Consider the following 25,098-nt stretch of genomic DNA (forward strand, 5'->3'; position numbering starts at 1 on the left):
GCCCATCTCCTTCTCACCCCAGGAAGTGTGAACAGGAGGCAGTTGTAAATGTCTAGCCTAGAGCCCATCTACCTCCTACCTCGGTGCCATGTCTCCAACAGCATTTGCTCGTTTTTTCATTATTATTATATTTATTATGATGGTGATTTGTGATCAATGATCTTTGATGTTACTACTATGATTTGCTAAAGGTTAGGATGATAGCTAGCATTTTTTAGCAATATTTTAACATTAAGGTATGTACTTCGTTTTTTAGACATAATGCTATTGCACACTTAATAGACTACGGAACAGTGTAAACATAACTTTTATATGCACTGGAAAACCAAAAAAATTGTGTGACTTTATTGCAATATTTGCTTTATCTGGAACTGAACTGTGGTATCTCCCAGATATGCCTGTACAGTGAAAACCCTGCCTCTCACCCCTGTGTCCCAATCTAGTTCTCCTCCCCAGAGGTAACCACTGATCACAGTTTCTTCACGTTCAAGAGTTTATAGTGTCTGGGCTTCCCTGGTGGCGCAGTGGTTAAGAATCCACCTGCCAATGCAGGGGACATGGGTTTGAGCCCTGGTCCGGGAAGACCCCACATGCCTCGGAGCAACTAAGCCCGTGAGCCACAACTACTGAGCCTGAGCTCTACAGCCCGCAAGCCACAACTACTGAAGCCTGCGCGCCTAGAACCTGTGCTCCACAACAGGAGAAGCCACCGCAATGAGCAGCCAGCGCACTGCAACAAAGAGTAGCCCCGGCTCGCCGCAACTAGAGAAAGCCTGCGTGCAGCAACAAAGACCCAACACAGCCAAAAATAAATTTAAAAAAAAAAGAGTTTACAGTGCCTTCTATCAGGGGCATAGTTAAGAGAATCCTATTTCAATCGTTCAAGGCATGGCGGGTCCTTCATTAGGTTGGCAATTCTTGAATTAAATGTGCAAGTCAAGACTCCAGGAAGGCATTGGGATTCTGCATGATTTATTTTTAATAGGTATGGGTAATAATGATGAAAACAATGTTGTCTATTATTAAAATTTTATCCCTGATATTTAGCATAGTACCTGGTATGTAATAGGTATATAGTAAATATTTAACAAAAATATATTTGTTGATTGCGTGGGTTTTACAAGTGTGTTTCTAAATTAGTGCTTGCTCCCCCCAGCCTCGTATACAGGTGAACAAGTGCAACGTTACTAAACCACTGACACAGCTTGCCAAGTGTTCTAACCTTTCTCGGTATCTCTACCTTGGTTGGTGTGAAAGAGCTTTCAAAACTAAGGCACCATGCAGCTGTAGATTATTATTCTAGGCCTGAGAACCAACAGCTGTAGTTTTAGCCAGCAGCTACTGGAGGCATATGTTGCCAGAGATGCCTGTGAACGATGGTCCATTGTGTGAAACTAACTCTACTAGTTGTATCCAGAGGATGACCCGCTCTTGAATTACAATAATGTTGCAAATATTTGTTTTGAAGAGTGACCAAAGTAAACTCCAGTGTGAATTTCCATTGGTGTAATTTTCCTGATGCAACCAAAGACTGAGGTGCTCAGTACATTTTATCTGTAGATGATATACACGAAGGTCCAGGGTATAGAGAGGTCACAATCTTTGAATCTCCTTTCATAGGTGGTCCATGCTAGGAGCTAAGTAGACCTTTCCCCACTTAGGAACTTCAGATTCAAGGTTTTGTTTTGGGGGGTTGTTTTTTGTTTCTCTGTTTTTTACATTTCACTGAAAACTTTTTATTGGCCTTTTGGATTGAAACGGGAATTTATTTGCCAGGAAGGATGATCCTATCATACTTCTGCTGAAACCAGCACATGGCCGCCCCTTTGCTGATTAGGTGTTTGGCCCCAATGTAGCCTGTCCTGCGCTTCTTGTCTGTGATGCTGAAACCTGGCCTACCCGGCACCATGTAGAAGTTTAGGCCATAGATGCCAATGCTTGGGTCATATTTGATCCCCAGATCGATGTGTTCTCGGATCCCAAAACCAAAGTGTCCAGTACCTGAGAAGTTATTTTTTCTTAATTCGCACTCTCGCACCTTCAGACCTTCCTCCAGGATTTCTTCTGCGTTGGTCTCACGGACTGTGCGGTGGACGGCAATCTTTTCATTTCTCCTGATGCCAAAGGATCTGACAAGGTATCTAGCCTTGGAGAACACAGGGGTCTGGCCTGTGAGCTGCTCCAGCACCTTGGCTGCCCTGTCAGTCTGTCTCCACTCTCCCCCCACACAGATGTTGAGGCAAAGCTTGCAGATGTGAAGTTCCTGCGTGGGCTTCTCCTTTTCACCTTGATCCTGAACCATGATGGGAAACAGCAAGAGAGCCAGATGCAAGGGTTTGATACAATGAACCTGGTTGTGGTTGAAGTAATGTATTTTTCAGTTATGACAGTGAACAGAGGACACTGATGAAGATAATGATTACAGAAAAATGTTCTATTTCTATGAACTAGGAGTTTACATTAGAAATTATATCCACTGTCACCTTGTTGCCAAAGAGATTCTAAATCCTCTTCTCCTAGTACTTAGAAGTACCATTTAGGTGGAGGCAGACTTTTTAAAGTATGTTATTCAGAAAATACGCATGAAGCATCTGCATGGGAAATTAAAGACCGCTAAGACACGAATCTGTTATTGAACACAAGTTCGTGTACCCTACGCACAGTGAAGCCAAACAAACTAAAATGTCAAGAGCTTGGAGTCTGGAGCAGAGAAAGGTTTATTGCAGGGCCATGCTAGGAGAACGGGTGGCTAGTGCCCAAAAAACTCCGGAACTCCCCAAAGCGTTTCAGCAAAGCCTTTTTAAAGGCCGGGTGATGGAGCGTCCCAGAATATGTGATCAGCTCATGTATGGTTCTCTGATTGGTTGATGGTGAGGTAACAAGGCAGGTAACATGAGCAATCCTTAGGCGCCAGAAGGTCTGGGGGCTATTTGCTCATTATCATCAAATAGTTAATTTCTTCCATGTGGTGGTGGTTTTTAGCCTCTGAAAAACTCATGAAAAATGCGTGAGATACTGAGACCAGCTGGGAGCAGGGAACCTTTGCGGCAGTGCTTGCACCTGGACAAACCTCTCCTCAAGCAACAAAATACAAAGAAACTATATGGGACTAAAAATAACTGCGTGCATGAGTTAGGGCAAATTACGGACAAAAAGATACAAAAGACCAAAAACTCAAAAGCCAGTTCTGAAGAGTCTGCAGCCAAAAGCAGAGTGTTGGGAGAAAAGCAGGGTACTGCCCATGCCCCCTGCACTCAACACCACCTAAGGGGTGGGCAAAACACCTAAGCCACCCCTCCGACCCTGTATAAGGAAACAGCTTGTTCTCGCTCCCTCCTGCTGCAGCAGGGGCCCCAGTAAAGCCTTGCCTGAATTTCTTGTCTGGCCTCTAGTCAATTTCTATTGATTGGGGAAGGCCAAGAACCCTGGCCAGTATCAATACTCTATCTGGGTACTCCAGAGAAGAGGATACAGCAGAGGATATGGGGGAGGGTCTGTCCTGGGAAGGCCCCATAGGGTCCTGCTTGGTTATACATCTATCTTCAAGATGCTTATTGTTCAGTGGGAAAGACACACAGGTAAATCAATGATTGTGCAAAGACTACATGTTATACTAGAAGATGCTAACTAAGGAAGCTCACAAAGGGGACATCTAATCTGCACTTCTGGGAGGAAGTGCATAAGTTCAAAATTTTTTTAAGACTTTATTTTTTTAGAGCACCTTTAGGTTCACAGCAAAATTGAGGAGGTACAGAGATTTCCCATATGTCCCTGCCCCCGCTCATACACAGCTTCCTCATTATCAACGTCCCACATAAGAGAGGTATATTTGTTACAACTGATGAACCCATATTGACCCATCAAAGTCACCCAAAGTCCATAGTTGACCTTACACTCATTCTTAGTGTTGTACATTCCGTGGGCTTGGGCAAATGCATAACGATATGTATCCACCATTTTGGTATCATACAGAGTATTCTCACTGCCCTCCAAATCCTCTGTGTTCAGCCTATTCATCCCTCTCCCTTACCCCAAACCCTGGCAAACATGGGTGTTTTTACTATCTCCATAGTTTTGTCTTTTCCAGAATGTCATGTACTTGGAATCATACAGTATGCAGCCTTTTCAGATGGGCTTCTTTCACTTTGTAATATGGATTTGAGGTTCCTCCATGTCTTTTCATTTTCCATTGCCTGGTCCAGAGTTTGTTTATACATCCACCGAAGGATACTTTGGTGGCTTCCAAGTTTTGGCAGTTATGAATAAAGCTGCTATAAACACCTGTGTGCAGAGTTTTGCATGGACATAAGTTTCCAACCATAAGATAAATCTTGAAGGATGAAGTTCAGTTAACTAGATGGAGAGAGAAAAGCTGAATATTCCGGACAGAGAAAATAGGACTTTTCAGGGAATTTCATCCTGACTGGCATGAACTTTGCCTGTATAAAAAGGGATAGGGGGGCTTCCCTGGTGGCGCAGTGCTTAAGAGTCCGCCTGCCGATGCAGGGGACACGGGTTCGTGCCCCGGTCCAGGAAGATCCCACATACCGCGGAGCGGCTGGGCCCGTGAGTCATGGCCGCTGAGCCTGCGCGTCCGGAGCCTGTGCTCCGCAACGGGAGAGGCCACAACAGTGAGAGGCCCGCGTACCGCAAAGAAAAAAAAAAAAAAAAAAGGGATAGGGACTTCCCTGGCAGTCAGTGATTAAGAACCCTGCTTCCACTGCAGGCTTGCGGGTTTAATCCTTGGTCTGGGAACTAAGATCCCGAATGCCATGCAGTGCAGCCAAAAAAAAAAAGGGGGTAGAGAGAGGCTGGGGTCAGAGCAAGAATGTTCTCATATGCTAAATTTTAAACTTTATCTTGACGCCATGGGGAATTATTGAAGGTTTTTAGCAGGGCAGTGAAAGGTTCAGAGACCTGATTAATATTCTAGAAAATTCTCCGTGCCAGCCACATAAAGGATGCATTGAAGGAGGTGAGGCCAGAGGCTTCTGTTCTCCAAGGAATGAGAGAAGTGAGGAGGCCCTGAACTGTGCACGGAGACAAGAGAGAAATTAAGGCGAGAGGCTCTCCAGACGTGGTGGTGGGTTGGATACGGTTGGTGAGGCTAACCACGTTTCTGGCTTGGGAGACCAGGTGGATGGGGTGCCCGGTAAAATAAAGACACAGGAGGAGGAGCTAGTCCGGAGTAGACAGAGGCATAACGAGTTTTAGAAAACTTGAATCCTGGTTTTATCACTAACTAGCTGTGTGATCAGGAGTCAACCCCTTAACCTCTGTGTAAAATTAGGAAAGTGTTATCTACTTTGTAGGCAGGTCATACAGGGGCAGTGTATATGAAAGTGCTTTATAAACATGAAAAGGCTATTTAATTCTTACTTATTGTGTGTATATAAGCCACATAGGTTGCTATTCATGTGGAAGTGACTTTAGGGGTCCCACAGGCATCAATCTCAAATGTATCCTACCTCTAAAGCCCCTCCAGCGGTGCCCTGAAAGGCTGGGGAAGCTGGGTCCTCACCCCACTCCTTCTTTCTAGCAAGGGGAACGCTTTCTTTTTTTTTTCTTTTTAATTAACTTTTATTGGAGTATAGTTGATTTACAATGTTGTGTTAGTTTCTGCTGTACAGCAAAGTGAATCAGTTACACATATTCATATATCCACTCTTTTTTAGATTATTTTCCCCTATAGGCCATTAAAGAGTATTGAGTAGAGTTCCCTGTGCTATACAGTAGGTCCTTATTAGCTATCTTTTTTGTTTTTTTTTCTTTGCGGTACATGGGCCTCTCACTGTTGTGGCCTCTCCTGTTGCGGAGCACAGGCTGCAGACGTGCAGGCTCAGCGGCCATGGCTCAAGGGCCCAGCCGCTCCGCGGCATGTGGGATCTTCCTGGACTGGGAAGCATCCCCTGCATCGGCAGGTGGACTCTCAAACACTGCGCCACCAGGGAAGCCCTCTATTTTATATATAATAGTGTGTATATGTCAATCCCAATCTCCCAATCTATCCCTCCCCCCCGTTTCCCCTTGGTAACCATAAGTTTGATTTCTACATCTGTAACTCTATTTCTGTTTTGTAAAGCAGTTCACTTGTACCATTGCAAGGGGAATTCTTTCTTGATGGCAAGTTCCCTCTTTGTGCTGAGTAGGGCTGGCTGGGGGTGGTGGGACAGTGCGGACAAAATGAAGCTACCTTCCTTCTCCAGAAGAATCCTTGTGTTATAAACACCCATTTAGGGACTTCCCGGGCAGTCCAGTGGTTAAGGCTCTGAGCTTCCACTGCAGGGGGCACAGGTTTGATCCCTGGCTGGGGAACTAAGATCCCGCAATCTGCGGCCAGAAAAAAAAAAATGTCCATTTAATTTTCTTGCCACCAGACTGTAAGCTTCCTCAGGATAGGGAGACTGAGTCTTGCTGGATCTTTCTTCCCTAGTGTCTAGCAAGTGCCTGGCAAATTATAGGCTCCCAATAAACTCTGAGTCAATGAATGAAGACATTTTATCTTCCAATATCCTTTTTCTGAGTAACAGCTTTATTGAGATATAGTTCACATACTATACAGTTCGCCTAAAGTGTGCAATTCAGTGATTCTTAATATATTCACAGAGCTGTGCAACCATGATCACAATAAATTTTAGCTTTCTTTTCTTTTCTTTTTCCTTTGGCTGCACCACGGGTCATGTGGGATCTTAGTTCCCCGACCAGGGATCGAACCCGTGCCTCCTTCAGTGGAAGAACGGAGTCCTAACTACTGGGCCACCAGGGAATTCCCACCACAATAAAGTTTAGAACATTTTCAACACTCCCAGAAAGAAATCCCCACACCCATTAACAGTCACTCCCCATATCCCCTCCGCACCCACCCTCCTTTTCAGCCTTAGACAACCACTTACTTATTCTTGTCTCTATAGTGCCCCTTGTGGACATTTCATGTAAATGGAATCTACAATCCGTGCTCTTTTGTGATGGGCTTGTGTCACATAACATAACGTTTTCAAGGTTTATCCATGTTGCAGCATGTATTAGGACTTCATTTCCCTTTTTATTCCCTGCCAACTAGTACCCTACGATACAGATATACCAAGTTTTATTTATCCATTCATTGAAAACAAATGGCAACATAGGAGGCCCCAGCCTCTGTCCCCCCACAAAGATGAACAGTTAGACAGCTATCTGCAAACAAAAACAGGTCTGGGAGAGCTCTGGAGTCCACTTCAGAAACTACAGCAACCCAGCAGAACAAAAAACTTGAGAATAACTAAACAAGGAAAGAAGGTAGCTTCATTTTGCCCACATCATCCCATCCCCCTAGCCAGCACTGCTCAGCACCAAGAGGGAATTTGCCAGCAAGAAAGAGTTCCCCTTGCTAGAAAGAAGGAGCAGGGTGAGGACCCAGCTTCCCCAGCCTTTCAGGGCACCGCACGATTGTCCACGTTTGGTTTCACCCCACCCAGACCTGCAAAGCTAAGACGTATAGAGATGGCTAGGAACAAGGAAGAAAAGCAGGAACTTCTAACAGCAGTTATGCAGCAGAAGAGATCACGGTTCCAGTGACCTGCTCTGCAAACAAACCCAGCAGCTTTCACCACTGAAGAAACCAATGACCAGCACAGCTACCTCAGACCCCGCCCCCCATAGATTTCACCCTACAGGTATTCACACCCACTGATGACAGCCGCCTGTGTCCCTCTCTGCTCCCTCCCCTGCCCCTATCCTCCCCTGGAGTCTGGAACAACACTGGCAGCCAGCCCAGGCCTCTGTGGTTGCATGAATGCAAGATGCCAGTCTGGACCCTCTGCTTGAACTCCACCATCATGTGCACAGTCTGGGCTAGCCCTTCCAGCTGCAACCTTGCATGCCAACCACCTGATGCCCGTCACTGGCCTCCACGTGCCTGGGGCAAACTGTGCAGCCACAGAAGGCCGTGCCAACAGCCAGGGCCCCCGCAGCTGCCTGTGGGCCCAGATCAGGCCCTTCTGTCACTGGCCTGTACCACAGCGCTCACCTGCAGCCAGTCCCTCCAGATGTGCGCCTGCATGCCCCTGGCCAGACCCCTGTCACTGGCTTCCACTGCCATGCACCCACGGTGAGACCTGGCAGCTAAAGGAGTGATAGCCAACAGCCAGGACCCCTGCAGGTGCCAATGAGCATTTGGTTGGCACTGACCCTTTCTGCCTGCCCAGTCCCCCACTGCTATGTGTGTGCTGGCAACCAGCTCCTGCTTCTCTATAGGCACCTGCAGCTGCACCCCTGCAGCTGAGTGTGTGCATCACTACTGCATCAGCAACCACTACTACCTGTCTGGTCTCTAGCCACTGGATCTGGAGGGGCTGCTGAGGACCCCAACAGCCCTTAGAGACCCTATAAACACAATGAAGTGCTTGCCAAGGGCCACAGTTGTTGACACTGTGGATTCCGGTGGCCTGAGTTAAAAGATATCATGTAACCCTGAACCCTGTGCCACCACATACCCCTGCACTTGGCGCCCTGCACCACTAGACTTGGAGTCACAGCATGCTCCAGCACGTCCCCACCTGCAAGTGAAAATCTTCCTTTACCAAAGTCAGCTCCTAAAGCCTGGAGGAGGTGACTGCTTCTTCAAATGAGCAGACCCTTAGGCAAGGTTACAGAGATCATGAAGAATCAGGGAACCATGAGCCCACCAAAGGAATATAGTAAGCCTCCAGTAACTGGCCCCAAAGAAATGGAGATCCAATAAAGAATTCAAAATAATTGTTCTAAAGATGTTCAGAGAGCTAGAAAAGAACACAGACAATCTAGCACTGTCAGGAAAACAACGCAAGAGCAAAATGAGTTCAACGAAGAGACAGAACACATAAAAAAAGAACCAAACGATAATTTTGAAGCAGAAGAATATGACTGAACTGAAGAATTCAACAGGGAGCTTCAACGGCAGGTTTGACCAAGCAGAAGGAATCAGTGATCTAGAAGGCCACTAGATCAATTAAAATTACCCAGAGGAGCAAAAAAGAAAAAGAATAAAAAGGAATGAAGAGGACTTCCCTGGTAGTGCAGTGGTTAAGAATCCGCCTGCCAATGCAGGGGACACGGGTTCGAGCCCTGGTCCAGGAAGATCCCACATGCTGGGGAGCAACGAAGCCTGTGAGCCACAACTACTGAGCCTGCGCTCTAGAGCCTGAAAGCCACAACTACTGAAGCCTGCGTGCCTAGAGCCCGTGCTCCACAACAAGAGAAGCTACTGCAATGAGAAGCCCGCGCACCACAACGAAGAGTAGCCCCCGCTCGCTGCAACTGGAGAAAGCCTGTGCCCAGCAACAAAGATCCAATACAGCCAAAAATAAATAAATTAATTAATTTAAAGAAAAGAAAAGAAAAGGAATGAAGAAAACCTATGGGACTTATAGGACACCACAAGAGAGACGATGTACGTATCACTGGAGTCTCAGAAGGAGGAGAGCAAGAGATAGGGTAAAAAGCTTATTTAAAGAAATTATAGCCGAGAACTTTCCAAACCTGGGGAGAGACTTGGACATACAACTTCATGAAGCTAATAGCTCACCCCCAAATCTCAATCCAAAACGTTCTTTTCCAAGACAAATGATAAAATTGTCTAGAATCAGAAACAAAGAGTGAATTTTAAAAGCATCAAGAAAAACAAAATCTCTCATACATAGAATCGTCAGCAGATTTCTCAGCAGAGACCTTGCTGGCCAGTAGAGAATGGGAATGATATATTTATGTATTCATCAGTTGAATGACAGAATAATCCTTTCAGAATGAAACGTTTATCCTAAGGGAAGCATAAAATCCACCATCACATCAATACAGATTAGGGTATGGACCACAAGATAAAAATACTTTGGTGTGGAAGAGAGGGAACAAGAGTCAGAATATGACTTACTCTCCCCACTTTTACTTCTTCTCTCACCCATCCCCAAAGAGGGAATGTCTTGAGAGAGAGCCCCAAGAGGGAATGGGCACATTGCTTAGTAAGGCCTTCCCAGTCCCATCAGCCTGGTGGTTTATGTAAACCTCAAGACTATAGTCTTTTAGGAGACTCTTTTGATCTCTCAGGCAGTTTTTAGTTCTATCTTCACATTCCCACAAAATACTGAATTTACATCCATTTGCACTTTTCTCAAGGTACAGTGGGCCCTCCATACCCAAGTGTTCCTACCCTTCGAAATCGGAGAGGCCAACTGTAAGGGATTTGAGGATCCATGGATTTTGGTATCTGCTGGAGGTCCTGGAACCAATCCCCCGTGGATACCCAGAGACGACTGTATTGTAATGGTGAGCAGAGGAAAGAGCATGAGATTTGTAACCAGAGAGTCCTAAATACTAGTTTCACCACTTACCGAACCATGAGGAAAGTACCTGTTTATAGGCGTCAGGGTGGTTGTGAAAATCAAATGAGTGAAAACAGGAAAAATGTCTGTGATATGGTAGAGTAGAAGGGACTTGAAAATCATTTCATCAATTTGACACTCTCAGGGCATTTGCTAGAAAGTTCGTGAAACAAACAATATAAAATGAGTTGCAAAGTTCTGAGAACCCCAGAGACACCCAACTCCTTGGTGGGAATGCATTGCTAGGTGTAAGTCCTTGACCTGCCAAAGTTGGAAGTTTCTGTATTGCGTTACCTGTGGTACTTCTTTCTTGCCTTTGCTCGTTTCAGAAGGCCTCGCGGATAATTGTCAAGGTGGCCAGAAAGTGACTAGACTTGGGGCATCCACTTTCCTTTGAAGACGCACAAACGCCCTAACACATGAGTCAGCATTTTCTACTCATTTTTCTCTCATTTCCAGCTCCTTCTTTCACCATCTAGTATTTTTTGTACGGTCTTCCACTGCCAAACTTCCAGCTTTGGGAACTGAAACAGGAGCTTGGCATCCAGGCAGTTGTGGATTCCAATCCTAAATCTATCCAGCACCTCTCTTTCCCCATCTGTAAAACGGTTAAATTTTTTGCAGTATATTACAAATATCGTCTCATTATGTTGTACACCTGAAACTCATACAATATTATGTCAATTTAAAAAACCCAAAAATAAATACCAAAATACCACACACAAAAACAAAACAAACTCCCCAAAAACCTATTAATAAAGTTTTAACGATGGGGATAAAGTGCCTAGTGTGTGGATGATACTTAAAGGTGACGCGCAACATTACAACAGGAAACGGGTAACCCTTTGGGGCGGTTCTGGCGTTGAGGTGATCGGGCCCTTTAAGGCTGCGCCCCCGGAGTCGCCAGCGCGAGTTTCCCCGCCCTCCCTCGGGCCCGGAGCGTTGGCGGGGGTGGGGGTGGGGGTGGGCCTTCTAACCCGGAACTGACGGCTGCGCGCTGCCGGCACTGCCAATCCGCGTCCGAGAAGGAACGAGCGTGTGGCGCCCGAGCGAGCGAGTGAGTGAAAGCGGTGCCGCCCGCCGGCCGCAGGCGCGGCGGGTGCCCGGCGTTTCCCCGCCTCCTTGCCTTGGGTTTCCCTAAATAAGGCAGGCGAGCTGGGTGTAGCTCCGCCGCACCTCCTTGCACGTCCTTCTCTGAATCGGGCCTCCCCGTCCCCCGCCGCTCGCGCCCCCGCCTGGGCTGGGCGCGCCATCCCCACAGCGCAGCCTGTGTAGCCTCCTCATCCCGGTCCCCGGCCCCTTCCCTGTCGCACCGCCGCCCGAGCGGTCGCCGCCCGTTCCGCCGTTCCTCCGCTGCCAGCACCATGGGCAGTGAGCAGAGCTCCGAGGCCGAGAGCCGACCCAACGATCTGAACTCCTCAGGTCGGTGCCCTGATCTCCACCCTTCTCCAGCCAGCCCTGTTTGCTTGCGGGGCGGGCTGCCTTCCAGCCTGCTGGGGACTGGGACCGGCGGACAGGAACGCACAGAAAGCCCTCACCATGCTTTTTTCTTAAAAAAGAAAAAAAAAAAATTACCATCTGCCCTAGCCTTGATTCCCCTGATGGAAGCCGGTACCTGTGATTGCAAGCTAAGCCAGCGTGGGCGCCCGAGCCCATTATTTGTTTTCAGAACAGCTGTGCCTCTCAGCTGCAGCCTACTCTTTGAAGGAGGACCTAATTAATATTTGGCTTTAGTATTCATGACTGACAGTGAGATTTGGGTCGCGCAGTGGATGGGTCATAGGACCTGAAAGAACAGATTCCTTCTTAAAAATGGGTTCTAGAGATTCTTTTCCAGAAGGGATGTGTGGCAGGTGAACAATCGCTGTGAACCCTTGGGTGAGAGCGAGTCCAGAAACTGCATCTTCCCATCGGAAGGTGTCTCGGCTCCGTTTCTAATATAGAAGTTGGCTAGGAAGGCAAGATGTGGTGTTTTTCCCTGTTCTTACCCCGCCCATGTTGTTTAGATTTCTCTCCGAGTTTGATGTAGGAATGGGAGGATTATTGTTCCTCTAGTATAATGAGTACTCAAAACAGCTGATGCTTAATTGAGGATCATTTGCTCCTTGTTTTGTTGTTACCCAGCAAACTCTAGGACCGCTGGGACTGTCCCAGATAAGCTCTGGAATTGCTAATCCAAATTGGCTTATATCTGGGGCCTAAAAAGAGCCCTGGTCATGGACTGCTCTGATCTTGGTAGGATATGTAGTTCAGAAATGTAGAAGCTAGCAGATGTATGGGTATTCCACACTGAAATGTAACCTTCAAGGCTAGTTCAGTCTCCCATTCTGGGGGCTAGATTGAGACAGCTTTTAACGGTGAGCAGCATCTACTGCTACGTTCATTCTTATTTCTTTGAAAGATCCAGAATGTAGTATCTGTTATAACAAATACAGTAATAATTGTTACCCCTTACCTTCTTGCCTCTGTGTCAGGCCAGAAGCATATTTTGTGAGAAGCGTGTCATCTTTTTAATAGGCTTGCTCACCTACTAACCAACAGCATGGGCTCTAACCAGTACTAGAGCATACTAACCAATACTACCGAATAGCATAGGTTAGAATTTACTTGGTTCCCTGTGCTAAGTGCTTCACATGTGTTCATGTTTAATCCTCAAATAGCCCCATTTTACAGACAAGTAGTAGAGACTAGCTAGAATCTAGTGAACTCTGTTTTCCTCTGCTATCTGAGGAAGGAGGAACCACTGAATTTGTACTAGGAAAGATTTCTGGCTTGGGATTTGTAAAACATTAGGTAAATTACCGAAAGAGGCGAAGAGAGACTTCTTGAAGAGCAGTGAAAGCAGCTGAGACTCTAAAAGAGTGAATGCCAAGCCTTAAGAGACATTAGCCTCCAGTAGGCAGGGCAGTTCTATGGCATACCTGAATCAACCTTTGAGACATGATTATGATGAGCCTGCAAATACTGCCTTCTAGAGTGTAAAACAATAAAGATTCACTCTTGCCCCAACCAGAAGGTGTTTGAGAGCAGAGGATGTCTTGGTCTGGGGAGTCCTTGATAGCTTGAATCACTTCCCTCTAAATGGATTACATTCTCCTAGGTACCTGAAATTGACCTGCCTCTTTAGCAGTCCTTCAAGTTTCTTTATTTTGCCTCAGCCTACAGTGGACCTGCCGGTTCTTTCTGCCCTGTGACTTTAAGGGTGAGGGGGCTGGTGCCATCATCTAGTGTTAAGAACCAGGATTTTTTTTCCTGTGACTAGGATCTATTCATCATGCTGGGCTTGCTGTGATAGGGTGGCTACACAGCTTTGCAACCCCAGCATCACTGGGATGGGTCATGTACACCAACAATCCATTTACCTCCAATTCCCTTCTTAACTCTGTTTCTAGCACTGGTGACTTCGGGCAAGTCACAGCTAAACTTTGTATGCTTATTTCCTCATTGGGAAATAGGGACAAACGTCAGGAGGATCAAAGAAGTAAAAATTAAAAACAATGTGGTTATTATTTTGTGTTTTGAATAATAAACTTCTAATTACAAAAGCAGTCTCATAGATGGTATATGGTCCTACAAAGTTTGAAGGTTTTTTTTTTTTAATACCGTGGGAAATAGAGGCCCTCTGTAATTCATCTGCCCTACCCAGCTCCCACTGCAGGATAACTGCGGTTAGCATCTTTTGTGTAAAAAATAACCTTTTTTAATGACTACAGTGAAAACAGCTTTGGTGAGATGGAGGTCACTAAATAAGATGCAATTCCTGAGCAGTGTAACTTTATTTTCAGTGGCCCCTTCTCCAGCTAAGCATAGAGCCAAGATGGATGATATTGTGGTTGTAGCTCAGGGCTCCCAGGCCTCACGGAATGTCAGCAATGATCCCGATGTCATCAAGTTGCAAGAGATTCCAACCTTCCAGCCACTTTTGAAAGGTAAGGGCTTGCATTTCTTAAAAAAAATTTATTGAAGTATAGTTGATTTACAATACTGTGTTAGTTTCAGGTGTACAGCAAAGTGATTTGGTTTTATATATATGTGTGTGTACACACACACACACACACACATATACTTTTTCAGATTCTTTTCCATTAGAGGTTATTATAAGACATTGGCTATAGTAGCATCTATACTGCCTATACTGACATCTATAGGCAGATCTTCCAGACAGAAAATCATTAAGGCAACAGAGATCCTAAATGACACAATAGAACAGTTGGACTTAATTGATACATACAGGACACTACATCCAAAAAAACAGAATACACATTCTTTTCAAGTGCACACAGAACATTCTCTAGGATAGACCACATACGAGGACCCAAGGCAAGCCTCAATACATTTAAGAGGATAGAAGTTATTTCCAGGGATTACATTTTATCTTATCTGGACTTGCTGGAAAGATGTGCATAGCCCCACCATTCTCCCCTGATATCTCTGTGCCTTATGCATCTCCTTTAGGTCTTTGCTTAAATGGCATTTTCTTGGTGAAGCCTTCCTTGACTGCTGTATTTAGAATTGCAGCCCTTTTCCCTGCCTGTTTTTCTCTGGAGTACATAATCACCCTTGACTTACTGCATAGTTTACTTATTTGTTTATTGTCTGTATTTCCCTGCTAGAATGTAAAGCTCCACGATGGTAGGAACTTTCCATGTTTTGTTCACTGTTGAATCCTCAGCACTTGGAATAGAGCCTGGTGTAAAGTAGGGCCTGAGTAAATGAATGAATGAATGATGATGAAGTTGGCTTACCTGTCATATTTCCACAAAAAGATTTTCATTCTTATTTGTGATCTGGACTATGGGTTGACTAGTTTACCTCCATAGAGAAAATCTTCATGATCACTGATACACTTATAATTAATCCTGGCAACGGTTTTGTTTGACAGGGAGTTCGTGTTTGAAAGGAGAGAATGTGTACAAACCGTCATCCCTCTTAATATATGGTTAGCATATATTGAGGTACTTACCTTTTAATATGAATTTTATTATTCATTTGATAATTTTATATTTTTATTAACTTGTTATTAATACATGCATTACTTTATTATTTTCATATCTTTATTAAGTAGTGGCAGTGATTTTTTATTAACTGAATGGGGTTTCTGCTGTAAGAATCACTGTCTCCCTCTCACCACAAAAGATTAGGAAATGTAAATGATTTAGTTGACCTACCCTGGTTTACTTAACCTGGTACAGTATAACATGAAACATCTTACATTTATAGAGCTATTTGTATTAAAAGATTCCCTCCCCTACACACACATATACATTATCCCTTTAGTTCTTATATCATTAAATATGTTTGAATGATTTGTGCCAGATTAGACAGCTGGCAGCTAGAGGTTGAACTTGAACCTTAATCACTGATGTCAAACCCTGTACTAGTTAAACTATTCCACACTGTACTTAAAAAACAAAAATAAAACCAAATGGTGCTTTATAGATGATCCATATACTTCTCTTTCTTCCCAGTACTTCATCTGCTTTACAGATGAGGAAATACAAGCTTTCAATCTTCCCCCAGAGGCCTCAGTGTTAGACACTGGTAAACTCTTCTGATTCTTACACAAAACAACACATTACATCCCGTTACCCATCTTCTCATTAGTTTCTGTTGTTTTGAGGAATAATGTGATTTGCCAAAGAAGCCAACATTAATGAAGTTTCCATTTTCATATATCCTTGTGCCATCAGATTTAAAACACACACCTTTATCTTTAGAAACTCAGAGGCGGACACTTGTGTCCTGTCCTCCATCCCTTCTGGAGTTGCATGTGTTGCTCACAGTCACAGTGTTCATGCCTCCACTTCCTGTTAACCATGTCCTCTCTCTTCCCAAAGTCGTCTAGTCCTGGGTGAGGCCTGTGAGATCTAGTTTTGTCCCCACTTCTGGGAAATGCTAAAAACAAAAACTAAAAAAACAACCCCAGAACTTTGAGATGTATTTAATAATTTTCTGGAATTAGTGTTTCTTCTTTAAGCATTTGAAACAATTCATATTTTATGATAAGTTAACTAGTAGGGGAAACATCTGGGAGAAGGTTTGGTGTTAAGGGAAGCTAACCTCAGATTTAAAATCGTCACTGGGAACCCTAAGAGTGAATTATGAGTGTGGTGCAGTTAATGCAACACAGCTGGACTTGCTTGCATTGCTACCTGGATTTTATTTATTTATTTATTTATTTATTTATTTATTTATTTTTCCTTTTTGTGGTATGCGGGCCTCTCACTGTTGTGGCCTCTCCCGTTGCAGAGCACAGGCTCCGGACGCGCAGGTCCAGCGGCCACGGCTCACGGGCCCAGCCGCTCCGCGGCATATGGGATCCTCCCAGACCGGGGCATGAACCCGTATCCCCTGCATCGGCAGGCGGACTCTCAACCACTGCGCCACCAGGGAGGCCCTATTTATTTATTTTTTATTGAAGCATATTTGATTTACAATATTGTGTAGTTTCAGGTGTGTAGCATAGCGATTCAGTATTTTGCAGATTATATTCCATTGTAGGTTATTCCGAGATAATGGGTTTAATTCCCTCTGCTATGCAGCATATTCTTGTTGCTTATCTATTTTATTGATATATTTAGTAGTTTGTATCTGTTACTCCCATACCTCTGATTTGTTCCTACCCCTTTTCTCTCCCCTTTGGTAACCTCAGATTTGTTTTCTATATCTGTGACTCTGTTTCTCTTTTGCATATACCTTCATTTGTATTACTTTTTAGATTCTGCATATACATGATATCATATAGTATTTGTCTTTTTCTCTGTCTGACTTATATCACTAAGCATAATATTCTCCAGGTCCATCCACATTGCTGCAGATGGCAGTATTTCGTTCTATTCTAAGGCTGAGTAATATTCCATTGTGTATATATTACCACATCTTAATCCAGTAATCTGTTGATGGGCACTTGGGTTGCATCCATATCTTGGCTATTGTAAATAGGGCTATTATGAACATTGGGGTGCATGTATCTTTTCGAATTAGTGTTTTTGTTTTTTCTGGATGTATGAACAGGAGTGGAATCGCTGGATCATATGGTAGTACTATTTTTAGTTTTTTAAGGAACCTCCATACTGTTTTTCACAGTGGCTGCACCAATTTATACTCCCACCAACAGTTTACAAGGGTTCTACTACCTGGATTTTAATTGTGACTTGGCTACCAACTGGCTGTGTTGCCCTGACTTTGTTTTTCACCTCTTTGAACCTTGGTTGTTGAGTATATTGAGAATAGGTGCAGGAGAGAGGAAAGCTCGCGAGAAGCAGCGTGTAGTTAAGAGGAGTCCTAGGATTTGGCTAAAGAGGGTAGAGAAATCACCTGAGGAGAATGATGTGAAAATAGAAATGGTAACAAAGGGCAGTGGCCAGACTGCAGGGAACAAAATAAGCCAGTGAGCATTTAAGTTGATGCTCGCGTTTTACTTGCGAAGAAGAAACATCTTGGACAGTGATTAGAAAAGGTAGGCAAAGGGGACAACTGGGTGGAAGTGATAAGTATAATCATGATGGTAATAGTAGCTAATCCTCACCTCCTGTGCTCTGCATACCTATTATTCTTTCCATTTTCTACATTAAAACATTGAGGCTCAGAGAGCTTCAATTCATTGCCTAGAGTCACATGGCTATAAGTGATAGCCCTTCTCAAGATGACATCAGGACGTCGAGTTTTAACTATTTTGTACATAGAATAAGACTCAGTTTCAGGCTCATAGATACAGAGAACAAACTGATGGTTGCCAGAGGAGAGGGGAGTTGCAGATGAGGGAAATAGGCGAGGGAGATTAAGAGGTATAAACTTCCAGTTTTAAAATAGATAAATCATAGGGATGTAAGGTACAGCATCAGGAGTATAATCAGTAATATTGTAATAACTTTCTATGGTGATAGCTGGTAACTAGATTTATCATGGTGATCTTTTCGTGATGTATAAAAATATCGAATCACTATGTTGTACACCTGAAACGAATATAGTATTGTAAGTCAATTATACTTTGATTTAAAAAAGAAAGACTCAGTTTCCAATTCTAGCGAAGCCCATGGTAAAAATCATGAGGCTGTAATGGGAAATAGGGTGATGGGCGTGAGCTGGCTTGGATTTTCAGGTGCCGCGTTTGTTACAGAGCCTCCTGCTTTGACATTGTTCTGCCTGGTAATTTAAAGCTCTGCATCTGCTTGCTGGCCTGGGCAGGGATCACTCATCTCTGTTGCCTTTATACTCTAATCTCTTTCCCCCTTTACTGCTTTCAGGATGAGGCTGTTTCTCAAAGAAGTAAAAGGGCCACACAGTGAGGGCTACCCCCCAGGTTTGATTTCAGGAAGCTTTTATTCCAGTTAATGACAGTGTATTCTTTCAAAACAATACATTCAAGTACTACACAGAGTTCACGATTGTTCCATAATGTCATATGATGTAATGCTAATGCTGGTGGGTGATCTGCAGAGGCAGTGCCTGGGCGAGTTTGGGGCTATTCCTATGACTGAGGTAATGTGTGCATTTTTAATAAGCAAGCAGATTCTTTCTTTAGTCTTAACCCTTTTGGGTAACTATCCCAGGGTATAGTTTATGCTCCATACGAATGCCAAATAACATTACATTAGTAAAGTTCCTCTTTTATTTTAAGCCAGAAGAATTTCTTTTTTTCATAGCAGTCTCTGAGATACCAACTTACTTTGAAATGTAACACACTTAAGAGAAAATGACAAATTAAAATATTAGAAGGTAGCAATAAATGGCCACAGCAGAGCACAAAAGCAAAATGTCGATTTGATGCAAATTAGATTCCCAGAGGTTAAACAAACCCTATAGATTTCTTACTTAAAATTCAACCATTCATATTTTTTAATTAATCCCACTCTCTTATATCATTCTATAGAAATGAAATACTCACAAGTGAAATGCAATATTGATGTTTTATATATAAAAGTTATAAAATAATTATTCTGTTCACTCCTGGCAATGAATATATGTGCACGCATGAGAGGACATGGTGGTGCGTACATATATGACTATCTTTGCAACTGACTGATCATTTTTGTTACTGACCCTGGATACAACAAGACTTAAGATTATAAGACTTCCCTGGTGGCGCAGTGGTTAAGAATCCGCCTGCCAATGCAGGCGACACAGGTTTGAGCCCTGGTCCGGGAAGATCCCACATGGCAAGGAGCAACTAAGCTCATGCTCCACAACTACTGAGCCTGCGCTCTAGAGCCTGTGAGCCACAACTACTGAGCCTGCAAGCCACAACTACTGAAGCCCGGTCCGCAACAAGAGAAGCTACCATGATGAGAAGCCCGCGCACTTCAGTGAAGAGTAACCCTGGCTCGCTGCAACTAGAAAAAGCCCGCGTGCAGCAACGAAGACCCAACGCAGCCAAAAATAAATAAATAATTTAAATAATTAAAAAAAAAAAAGATTGTCTTGCTGCCTAAGGAGGGGACTGTCTTTGTTACCAACAAGGGAGATCAGACATATAGTGTAAAAGCCTCAGTGGTACTAAGCAGCTCTGTTGGGAGTTCTGTGCTTGGTTGTTAAGAATGTGATGCATATGTCCAAGTATATTCTTTTATTTACTTGTAGTTTGCTGTTGACAGTTCCCAGAGGTAACGTTTGTGCAGATGCCAGTGGGATGGGTGCAGAGACAGGCAAGCCAGTCCCCATGCACTGCCCTCAGAGAGCAGGAGCCCCTCCTCTCTGCTGGGTCACAGCCACTGCTGCCCTGGCTGCTGCTTCTGCAGATCTGTATCCAGGTCCTGACTGGGTTTTACTCAGAGTCCCAAGAATCCTGGACTGCCCCGCACGTGCTAGTTATTGCCACATATATTTTCTTTGCTTATCGACTGGCTCCATTGTTCCATAGGACTTCATTTAGAGACACAGATCCTAAGATAAAATTATTAAGAATTTCAGAAGGCAGCGCAAGAGCATTGAACCAAATGTGGAAAATGGGACCCTGTGGGACTGCACAGTTGCACAGCTGTGAAGCAGTTGTAATCCCACAGGTAGTTCAGGTTTAGGTGCTGTTTGATCCAGAGGTGTATAATGTCAGGGTCTCACTTTACTTTTCTGTAATTTTCTCTGTCTTTTCACTCTGTCATCCTTCACGTGTTGGTTCCATCCTTTGACTAGTTTTCTACATGAAAGCAAAATGGCTACAGGAGTTCCAGGTCTTTTTTCCATATAATGCACACTCTATAGCAAAAGAGATTCTCATTAGTCAGGCGTGGGTCACATGGTCATATGCCTAGGTGACAGGCTACCTGATTGGCTTAGTCTAGCTCACATGCTTCACCACTAAATTATAGTAAAGTTTTCTGGAACCATATGGCTCCTAGCATGGAAGCTGAGGACTCTTAGGCAGGAATTGCTACTGTGGGAGAAATCACAAATGTCCACTACAGACTGTTTCTTGAATTAATGACTGACTGACAGATTGGAGTACTTCATCCTGGGAAAGGATTTGTAAATATACCTCTTGTTTCCAAAATCTTAACTGAAATTGTAACTAATATTGTATAAACTGATATCTAGATAATTATAATATGGCAATTGTTAAAAGAATTGTAATAAGAAAAAATCCTATTGCCTATTTAGAGATATTGAAAAAGAAGCACTTAGTACCAAAAATGTTGCCAGTGTTTTTCCAGCACTGCTGGAGGAAGATGCCTCAAGGCTTCCAATGACAAATACTGATTATATTCTCTGAAGATATAAAGAATAAAACACTAACGTCATGGGACTACCTTTCAAGCAATAGCAAAATTTCTTCTTCTTCTGTGATTAACGGGCAGCTTCTATTATATACAGTAATTTGGTTTTTGTGATGAACCTACACACCAGGAGGAAATGTTGTATACAGATGTATAGTAGCTATTAATAAATTATCAATGTAGCTTAAAAAAAACTGATGCATGTGAAGGAGATTTTGACAATTAAAAAGAGCCTGGGGCTTTCCTTGGTGGAGCAAAATCTCACAAAACGGCAGTGAAGCCTCTCAAATCACATGGAACATTGAGAATTAGCGCTGGAGGTTGAAGCCGGGAAAGAATGAATCAATGGAAAAAGTGGATGTGAAGAACATGAGGGAGCTGGATTTCAAATGACCAGTTTATTCACATCTTTCTCACCAGCCCACGTATCAGCCAGACAAATAATATAAAGGAAGAAGGTCCTGGCATTTATCAGACATCTGCCTGTGCCAGCTGTCAGGCCTTACCGCTGCATTGCAAAGTGGAGTGACAAAGGAGGGGGTAAGGGGGTGGCTCTTAATCAGAGCCACAGTCTTCTCTGAACCGCTGAGCGGTGACCTCCAGACCCAGGGTTGATCCTCAGGGTGTATTTTCCCCCAGATACCATCTTAGAAAAGTTGATAATTCATTCCCGATGACCTTGTAGGTTTATTTGTATGTGTAATAGCGCTTCAGTTAACCTTTTAAACGTGGCTGTTAACTGGCAAAGTGTGAGTCTTACTCAGAAGAGGGGGACGCACTAGGAGAATGGTCACTCGAAACCAATGGAGAACGTTTGTGAGAGCAGCCTCACTTTGTTCTGCGCTCCAGCAAATCTCTGTGCCTGCATCCGTTCTTGTTTCTTTCCAGGAAATCTCAGAGGAGATGTGTCTGTGTCTTTTATTAAAGAATCATATATCTTCTAAAGAAATTAAGGGAAGAAAAAACTATATGTTGAATGTTTACTCCCATGTTTATCATTTCTGGAATTCTTAATCTCTTCCTATGGATTCACGTTTCCATTTGATGTCATTTATTCTTAGTCTGAAGAACTTCTGGTAGCATTTCTCATAGTGCAGGTCAGCTGGAAACAAATTCTTTGTTTTTATTTATATAAAAATGTCAGTTTTGCCCAGTTTTCTTATAAAGTTTTTTCTTTTTTTTTGGTAACTACTATATTTTTGAGGAGATATTGTGAGACTTTATGTAATCTTGTTTTTCAGCACACTTTCTTTCACCAGTCATAATATCCATTGATATTTCTTGCTTGAATTAATTATACAGTGATGGTTGCCAAACAGTGATTTTTCTAACTTTATCATTCCTTCTACATTTATTAGTTTGCATTTTACTGTAAGGAAGACCTTTCTCTTATCCCCAGTTTTTATTCATTTATTTGTTTAAGTCAGTGTGGAACAGCGACTTCCTGTTTTATTCAATGAGTTGTGATCTGTTAAAGTCATTACATTTGGCCCTCCATATCAGTGGGTTCTGCATCCACAGATTCACCCAAGGGCGGATTGAAAATACGAAAAAAAGTCCAGAAAGTTCCAAAAAACAAAACGTGAATTTGCTGAGCGCTAGCATTTACATCAATTTACATAGTATTTGCATTGTATTATATATTATAAGTCATCTAGAGATGATTTAAAATATACGGGAGGATGTGCGTAGGTTATATGCAAATACATTTTATATAAAGGGCTTGAGCATCCAGGGACTTTGGTATCCATGGGGGTCCTGGAATCATTCCCCTCATGGGCACCAAGGAGCGACTGTTTATCTTTAATTGCAAAATGCTCCAAATTTGGCTAGTTGGAATACCATCAGTTTAGCTTCCTGTGTCCTTTTGACGTATTCTCATTATTCTTGGAACATATTTTTATTTTATGGCACAATATAACGTTCCAGCCTTACCTTGTTCTTCCTTGGTGTTAGCCCTAGAATCAAGCATTTCTCCAGGAGCCCCGGTTCTTTTAGTGGAGGATGGTGTTTAGAAACCACTCCCAGACCCTCTTGGTGTGTTCAGCAAGGAAATATATATATATGTGTATATTTATATATACAAACTCACACATTTATACCTGTATTTATTTTTATATTTAACCTATATATATTGAAAAGGATGAGTTCACACTAATGTGCACCATATGTTCTTTGATCTATAGGGTTATAGTTATTATCAAATACTTCAGCCATTATTTCTTCCAGTATTTTTCTGCCCCTCCCTTCCCGGTTTCTGTGTTTGACCACGTGGTGTTTTCTCACAGGTCATTGATGCACCTTTTGGATTTTTTTTCCTTTCTGTCTTTTTCCTTTCTGTCCTACTTTGGGTAATTTTTAATGCTATGTTTCCAGGTTGAGTGGTCTTTTTTTTTTCTGTCATGTCTATGCTGCCATTAATCCCATCCAATGCATTTTTTTTAAACTTCTTATTTTATATTGGAGTATAGTTGATTAACAATGTTGTGATAGTCTCAGGTGTACAGCAAAGTGATTCAGTTATACCTATACGTGTATCTATTGTTTTTCAAATTCTTTTCCCAATTAGATTGTTACATAATATTGAGCAGAGTTACCTGTGTTATACGGTAGATCCTTGCTGGTTATCCATTTAAAATATAGCAGTGTACCTGTCAATCCAAAACTCTCTAGATATCTCTTCCCCCAACCCTTGTATTTTTAATTTCAAGTAACTGTGTTTTTCAGCTTTAGATATCCATTCCCCTCTTTAAAAAAAAAAAAGTCATTTCTTTGTTTTATCATGCTTATGTTCTCCTCTACTTTTTGAACATATAGAATATATTTATAATAACTCTTTTAACTCTTGTCTGCTAGTCCATCATTTCTGGATCTGTTTTTTTTATTGAATGAGCTTTCTCAAGTCACATTTTCCTGCTTTTTTCATGCTTGGAAGATTTTTGTTGTTGTTGTTGTTGGGGGTAGGAGTTTATTAATTAATTAATTTATTTTGGCTGTGTTGGGTCTTCATTTCTGTGCGAGGGCTTTCTCTAGTTGTGGCAAGTGGGGGCCACTCTTCATCGCGGTACGCGGGCCTCTCACTATCGTGGCCTCTCTTGTTGCGGAGCACAGGCTCCAGACGTGTAGGCTCAGTAGTTGTGGCTCACGGGCCTAGTTGCTCCGCAGCATGTGGGATCTTCCCAGACCAGAGCTCGAACCCGTGTCCCCTGCATTAGCAGGCAGATTCTCAACCACTGCGCCACCAGGGAAGCCCTGATGCCTGGAAGATTTTTACTGTATGCCAAACATTGTGTATTTTATGTTTTTGGGTGATGGATTTTGTTTGATTCCTTTAAAGGAGATTGGACTTGGTTCTGGCAGAAGGTTAAGTTACTTGTAATCAGTTCTAGGCTTGCTTTTGAGTTTGGTTAGGGCTCATCCAGAGCAGCCTTAAGTCTGGTTTAATTAAACCTCCCTACAAAGGCAATACCCTTCTGAGCACGCTACCCATTGCCCCATATACTATGAGGTCTTTCCACTCTGGCTGGTGGGAATGTGAACTGCCCTTAGCCCTATGTGAGTTTCAGAAATTGTTTGGCTTACTGCTTTCCTGGTTCTTTCTCCAGCCTTGTGGAATTTCGGCTCATAAATTCACAAGTTACTGTGCAGGGGTTCAAGAGTGCCCTGTGTGATTTCCAGAGTGTGCTTGTGGAACGCCCTTCCCTCCCATCCTCTGTCGTGTAAGTTCTAGACACCTTAGTCTCTGCAAACTCCACTCTCTCTTCAACTCCGAGGCCACTGTGCCTCCCTGGTCTGCGTCCTGAGACCTGCCTTTCAGCAGTAAGCTGGGGAAATGATAGAACTCACTTGTTTTCCTTCTTGTGGGGCTCAAAGTCCTGAACTGCCTGTTATACAATATCTGAAAAGAGTGTTTCATATATTTTGTCTGGTTTTCTAGCTGTTTATGACTGTCAGGCATAACAGCAGATAATCTTTCATGGGCAGAAGTGGAAATCCTCCCCCAAAGATGCTTTTTAATCCATATTCTTCTCTCAGTTACCACTTCTTCATTTTACTTT

The 25,098-nt window shown here is 43.2% G+C and overlaps 2 protein-coding genes across 3 annotated transcripts in view; one reads left to right on the forward strand and one right to left on the reverse strand.

Annotated features, from left to right (window-relative positions):
• Positions 1–1,711: 1,711 nt before the first annotated feature.
• LOC308625045 (large ribosomal subunit protein uL5-like) lies at positions 1,712–2,302 on the reverse strand (the record flags this gene model as incomplete). The annotated part of the gene is made up of 1 exon (XM_081248932.1): positions 1,712–2,302. One exon carries the CDS (start codon positions 2,300–2,302, stop codon positions 1,766–1,768), a length of 537 nt encoding a protein of 178 aa, XP_081105058.1. The 3' UTR covers positions 1,712–1,765.
• Positions 2,303–11,302: 9,000 nt separating this feature from the next.
• The window catches only part of BORCS5 (BLOC-1 related complex subunit 5), a 97,989-nt gene continuing 84,193 nt past the window's right edge, over positions 11,303–25,098 (forward strand). Inside the window, exons 1-2 of one of the 2 annotated variants that reach the window (XM_081248521.1) lie at positions 11,303–11,388; positions 14,117–14,260. In XM_081248521.1, the coding sequence (XP_081104647.1) occupies position 11,388; positions 14,117–14,260 (145 nt within the window). In that variant the 5' untranslated portion in view covers positions 11,303–11,387. Of the gene's footprint in view, positions 11,389–11,482; positions 11,754–14,116; positions 14,261–25,098 lie in introns of those variants that run through there. The other variant, XM_081248520.1, reaches the window with a different exon arrangement.

The sequence above is a fragment of the Mesoplodon bidens genome (assembly GCF_964165515.1).
Source record: "Mesoplodon bidens genome assembly, chromosome: 11".
Classification (NCBI taxonomy): Eukaryota; Metazoa; Chordata; class Mammalia; order Artiodactyla; family Ziphiidae; genus Mesoplodon; species Mesoplodon bidens.